Source organism: Capsicum annuum, chromosome 5 (assembly GCF_002878395.1).
Source record: "Capsicum annuum cultivar UCD-10X-F1 chromosome 5, UCD10Xv1.1, whole genome shotgun sequence".
NCBI classification, from domain to species: domain Eukaryota; kingdom Viridiplantae; phylum Streptophyta; class Magnoliopsida; order Solanales; family Solanaceae; genus Capsicum; species Capsicum annuum.
The window spans coordinates 125,145,221-125,151,826 of record NC_061115.1 but is presented as its reverse complement, the minus strand read 5'-3'; the positions used below and the strand labels follow the sequence as shown (position 1 = coordinate 125,151,826).

Below are 6,606 nucleotides of genomic sequence, written 5' to 3'. Positions count from 1 at the left end.
ATCCTGTATTACTCTGGATTCTTGATAAAAACCACAATTGATTCTGTCAAAACCACAATCAGAATGCTAGCTTTCTACCATGACATATTTAAGATAACATAAATTTAAAATATCTTTATTCTACATAATGTTATTCCCGCAAATCAAATGTACACATCTATAACTGCCATCATAAAGGTTACTTGCCGAAGCAAGTAAAGAAATAAATAAAGGGAATTAAAGTACATGATGAAGTACTAACAGACAAAAAATTCTAGTAGTTGGCAGTAGACAAGTAGCTTTATAATTAGTGATCCAAGGGGTACTTTTTCTTAGGTCATGGCATGCACTAAACTCGTGTGTTCTGTTTCATTTTTTCAGGTGACTTTACTTATATAAACTCACCATTTGTTCTATATATGTATCTTTGATTAATTATTTTCTCTTTTGTGTTCAAAATTAAAGACTATATTTCAACAGATTTAAGGTCGGCTGCATTTGATCACTCGGCCACTCTAAGCACTTTTGGCAATGGAGAGAGTGAAAATATTGCAATTGCTCCTTGTTACCTCTTTATTAGTAACGATTATGAGTAGAAGTTGTGTTTTGGGATTTAATGTTCCATCAATTTTCATATTTGGAGACTCTATATTTGATGCTGGTAATAATCACTACAACAAGAATTGCACTGCACAAGCTGATTTTCCACCATATGGTTCCAATTTCTTTCATCGTCCAACTGGTCGATTCACCAACGGCCGAACTGTTGCCGATTTTGTTTGTAAGTTCTTTTTACTCCCACACCAAAAAAAAAAAAGAAGAAAAAATCTCAAAGATGTACGCTATTTGTCCAATGTTATGAGTCATACTTCTTTCGTTTCAATTTAGATGTCATCTTTCGAGATTTTAAAAAATCTTTGTTTGACCGTACTTTTTTTTTTTTTAAAGTATTTTAAATATTTTGAATTGTCATTTATTATGATTTATAGTATTTTTCACATACTTTCAAAATATATAAATGTTATTTCAGAAAACTTAAAGTTTTCATATTCATGATCCAAATTGGAAGGTTTGACTCTCAAAATTAAAATGGAGCTACACCAAATTGAGATAGATAGTGTAGTTAATGGTTGATCATGAGTTCAACGATTCAATTGTTAAATATTGATATGTAAAATTTTTGTAGGATCAGGTCATTCCAAAGTGTAATTACTTATAATTAATTATCATACCTAAAAGGGGAGTCAATTGAATTATTTTAGTGAAAATTTTAATTTGTTCAAATAACGTAAAATAAAGTAATCTTCTCATTTCCTCCCCCTGCTGTGTGTGAATATATTAATTAAATTAATTAATTCATTCACCAGAGTGAAGCATTTGTTGTAGCATCAAAACTGGTTAAAAAAATTGCAATCTCATGTGAGAAACTCTTGCATTTTTACTCATTTCTTATTAAAATTTCGGTCTCCGCTACTACGCACGGGTAAAACTAGTAAACTGAAAATTGAGGGCAATTAAATTCTTAGAACATATTAAATTACACTAACGATATAAAAATTATTTTGTAGTCCATGGTTATAAGGTAATTCCTTTTTCTTCAAAAATAAATTTTCTATAAAAAAATTGAGGTTAATAGTACTTTACGTAATTCTTTGTTAAAAGTTGAAAAATCAGTATCCGAGTTTTTCTTATACTGCAGATCACACTAACTCTTCAATATATTTCCTGAAAGTACCCCCTAATCCCATTGATAACAAGTATAATTATTTTTGAGGCGGGCTGATCATTGTCATATGGTCATCATATAATTTGGCAACACTTTTATTAATTTTCTTTGGTGGAAAATTGCAGCTGAATTTATTGGGATTCCTATACAAAGGCCATTTCTGGAAGCACAACTTGAGCTGGTGAATGGAAGTAGGAAAGAGTATCCAGCAAATGGCATCAACTTTGCTAGTGCTGGTAGTGGTGTTCTACGACCAACAAATCAGGATATGGTAAGAATAGTTTTTGTCTTATTGCGATTTTCCAATTGGTAAATTCAACATATATCTCCCCAATTTTCTTCTTTCTTTAATTCTTTTTCGTTTGCAATGAGCGGAATGGGGCTGGGGGGGATAAACATAGACCATAGTCAATTTGTCCAAACAATTACATGTCTCATGGCCCAATGGTAAACCAAAATTGCACGTATCACACCTTAAAAGTATCATTATTGGTTGTGATGGGAAGATTCCTACGCCCTTAAATCTTAATTAGAGATTACGCATTTTAATCTTGAAAGTAGAATTTTTATCTTTGATATGATGCCCATGTCTGAGTCTGATTTTTTCTTTTGGGGTGAAAATAAGAAACTTTATTAAACACCAATCATCAACGATATAAAGCACCAACTCAAAATCAAAAACAATCTACGAAAGATTAGCTAACCTTAAGGCTAGCTTAGCTAACTCAGCCCACGTAGCTTAACTTTGTCCCTATCACCTATACAAATCATTTGTCCACTCTAGATCTCGTCTATACCTTTCTGCTCTGTTATGACTCTTTATCCTATACTTGCATTCTACGTTAACTTGTTGGCATATCATTCTAGGATTTGGAACACTTGAATTCTACATCGCCTCATTCTTGGCTCCTCGTATTGCATATACCCTTGTGGTAGGGTCCTTTCCCGAACTATGCACATAGCGGGAGTTTTAGTACACCGGACTACCTTTTAACTTCGTTTTCATTATATATATATAAAGAAGTAAAGGAAATCAACATATAGTACATATGCATTATAATTTTCTTTACCTATACATACAATATAATTTTCTAATGAAGGAGGAAATGCAAGGTGAGACTGCATATAATACATTCTTTTGATGGAATTCTTCCCCGAGCCCTATGCAAAGAGAAAGCTTTAGTGCATCTCGCTACCCTTTAATGAACGAGTATAGTGACACCCTTGACAAAGGAGCCATTATTATAGGGAATGCTTTCTTCTTTAATTAAAAAAATAATGGAGTATAGTGACACCCTTGATAAAAGGAGCGATTATTATAGGGAATGCTTTCTTCTTTAATTAACAAAAATGAATCCTAATTAATCAAAATCCAAAGAATGTAACATATACCTGTCTCGAAACAAAAAATATTAAAATTAAATATAATGTTATAAGATGCATCACATCTCTTTAAGACCTAAATCGAATCGAAATTCTACTCAACGATTACAATTAACTATTTTTGACATTATCTATAATTCTGTACCTGGAAGCGGTTAACTACTTCACTCAAATCCGAAATTGGTGGAGATTAGAAAATATCTTAGACATACAAGAATGGGGAGTTGGGTAACATGAGATGAGAGTTTTATCACAAATAAGCGGGGAGAAAAAGAAGTTAAACTAGAATAAAGCAGAGTTTATAGGGGGCTATTTGGCCAAAAAATTGTGAGCATTTGAAAAAAAAAAAAGTAATTTTTGTTTCAATCTAAAAAATGATATTTGATATTGCAGTTGTATTTGGTCATTAATATCAAATGGAGTTGTTTTTAAATATCTGTGTTGAAAAGTGTTTTTTCAAATTCTTAAAAATTCTAGAATAAATCCACCTTCAAGTTGAATTCTGAAACTTTTCAAAATTTTCATGACCAAACATATTTCTTGAAATCAAAATCCATATAAAAAATAAAAAAAAATTCATGGTTAAACGTCACATAAATCATAGTCATCCATTTGAGGTTTGGTGTGCTCTTTATCAATCACAGTGGTCTTGGGATAAGTCCTGAAAGAAGGATGATGAGATCATCCTTGTTAAAATAGGAAAGGATTTGCCATGCTATATACCTTAGTCCAACAACAACAAAAAACAAACAATCTTTTATCATACGGAATTCTAAAATTAGGTGATGAAAAAAATTCTAAAATTAGGTAACTGGCTCTTATCCAAATGAGACGAGCCATCTCTAGGCATATTCTAAAAGACAAAATATATTGAAGATTCTCCCTAAACATATGCAGTTTTCGTCAAATATCAGTTGCTTGAGTGAGCTTCTTAAATCAGTGAGTAAATTTTGCACTTGCTTGTTTTATAATATGTGATGTGTCATCATATAATTTTATACTATCAGTATAATTTTACCTATTATAGTAAGTTATCTGACTTATTTTTGCAATTACTTATAATTATTTTTTAAATTACTTAGTAGTGTAAAAAGACTTCTACCACGTCCAATGTATAGGAGTCAAGACACAGCATAATTTGAGGATTTAGGTTACATGCATCGACAATATAGATAATTTTTACACTACCAATTCAAATTAATTAGTTATAATAGCTTATTATTCTATTTTTCGTGTTATCACATCAGACATGCTATGAAGATTTAATTATTTATAAGATAACGTAATTGGATGGGATAAATAGTTTATACACTGATAGTGCATATAAATTCGGAATTTGTGTTAATTAAATCTTTTTATTTATATATACTTCCTCTGTTTTAATATAGTTAACCCTCTTTTTAAAAATAATTATTTCAATTTAGTTGTCACTTTTACGAAACCAAGACAATATTTTTATGTTCTTTCAATATTACCCTTACCATTAGATGACTAAACAAACTATATATATACTCAAATTTATATTTTCAAAGCATAATTAATAAGACTAATTTAGTAAAATAAAATGCTAATAATTTTTTCTTGAAGGAGGTGACAAGTCAATAAGCGCCAACTATTTTGAAACAGAGAAATAGAGAGGGAGTACCAACTTTATGGCTTTGCTACATTTTTTCCCATATTACTTGCTTGATATTAATACTTGATTTTTGAAACATATAGGGAGTGACACCACTTGAAGATCAACTCCAACAATTCAAAACTTTAGTCCAACAAAACCACATAAACAAGACACAAATCCAACAATCACTCTTCTTCTTTGAATCAGGCTCCAATGACATCTTCAGCTACTTCTATCCATTTGATGCCCCAACACTTACCCCAGATGCCTATGTTCTGGCCATGTTAAGTCAAGTTAGAAATTTTGTTGATCAAATTTGCAAGTTAGGGGGTCGTCGAATTGCCTTGTTTTCATTAGGCCCCGTTGGTTGTGTCCCAGCTAGGACCCTCTTGCCTGGTGCACCGGTTAATAAATGTTATGGGAAGATGAATAAAATGGTTAAAAATTATAACGTGGGATTGGAAAGTTTTGCGAAAAAAATACCAACCAAGTATCCTGGTTCATTTGCTGTGTATGGCGCTGTGTACAAGACTGTTCAGATCTTCAGAGCTAATCCTGCACGTTATGGTAATCTCTTAAACTTCTCTTTACTCCTCCGTCATGATTTGGTTTGGTTAGATAAAAAATAGAAATGGTAATGTTTCAATTCTTTAACGAGTGCGATCACTAGACTTTTCTTACATCTTAATTTTGCAAAGAGTTTATGACTCTCTACTCCGCAAAGGTAATCGTAAGGTCTGCAAACATTCTACCTTGCTTAGATCCCAGTAAAGAAATTACGCTGAGCACGTTGTTGTTGTATTTGAGGTAAGTTTAAAATAGTCACCTAATCCTAAGCATTCTTATTTGTTAAGTTTTGCCACAGTGTGCGCCTTTTTTATTTGTCAAATATTCAACAAACTTTTGTTGTTAGATTTAATTGGAACAAAAACATCATAAAAGTCCTGTCAAATCTTAGAAATTGAAACACCAAAATTGCATTACACAAGAAATAGAGCCAAACTAACATAAGCTGCACTATACACTAGGTTAAAATATAAAATAACACAAACTGTAAAAAATAAACTTTCAAATATAAGTTCTCGGTACAATGTTTTTTCTTTCCATAGGTGTCATTAAATCTTAACAATAGCGTTCACTTTCGGGCAAATTTTAAAGACCAAAACTTTTCAAAAATATCTTAGAGACTATTTTAAACTTACTAGCTCCAAATATAAGAAATCATTTTTGTCATTTTTCAACTTTTAAATTATCATGTTAACTAAGTATGTACAAGTTAAGAGGAATTCTAGACTAACTCATGATGATTTGTTATGATCATATAGGATTTTCAGATGTTAATAATGCATGTTGTGGCGATGGAACACTCGGAGGATTATTGCAATGTGGTAAAGAAGGTTACAAGTTATGTGCAAAGCCTAATGAGTACTTATTCTGGGATTACTTTCATCCATCAGAACACACTTATAAACTCATCTCAAAGGCATTGTGGACTGGAAGCCATACTCGAATTCGACCTGTGAATCTCAAAACACTAGCCAACATGACTCTCATTCAGAACTAAAATAAGGAAAATTAGTTCTGAATACATGTACATTTCTTTATTTCTCGTGTTGTACTGTTGTTTCCAAGCTTAGATCAATCAATAAAAGATCAGCTATTAGAGACAAATTCAAGAGTTGGCTCTCGTTGAAAACAAAAGGAATTAATTATGTTTTGAAATCTCAAAATAAAGAGTGAGGTCCTTGTCATTCATTTCAGAATGATATGGTGTTCATATGTACATTTCTTTATTTCTCGTGTTATTTCTAAGCCTACATCAAATAAGTAAATTAGAACAGAGGTGAGTTCAAGAAAATCGTGCTTTGGAATCTTAAATGGATATTACGTTATTCATGTA

The 6,606-nt window shown here is 31.5% G+C and overlaps 1 protein-coding gene across 1 annotated transcript; it reads left to right on the top strand.

The window, feature by feature from the left end:
• The first annotated feature begins 342 nt into the window (after positions 1-342).
• On the top strand, positions 343-6,469 carry LOC107852837 (GDSL esterase/lipase 6). Its single transcript, XM_016697877.2, has 5 exons — positions 343-360; positions 445-760; positions 1,831-1,976; positions 4,808-5,273; positions 6,032-6,469. Exons 2-5 carry the CDS (start codon positions 511-513, stop codon positions 6,268-6,270), a joined length of 1,101 nt encoding a protein of 366 aa, XP_016553363.1. The 5' UTR covers positions 343-360; positions 445-510; the 3' UTR covers positions 6,271-6,469.
• The last annotated feature ends 137 nt before the right edge of the window (positions 6,470-6,606 follow it).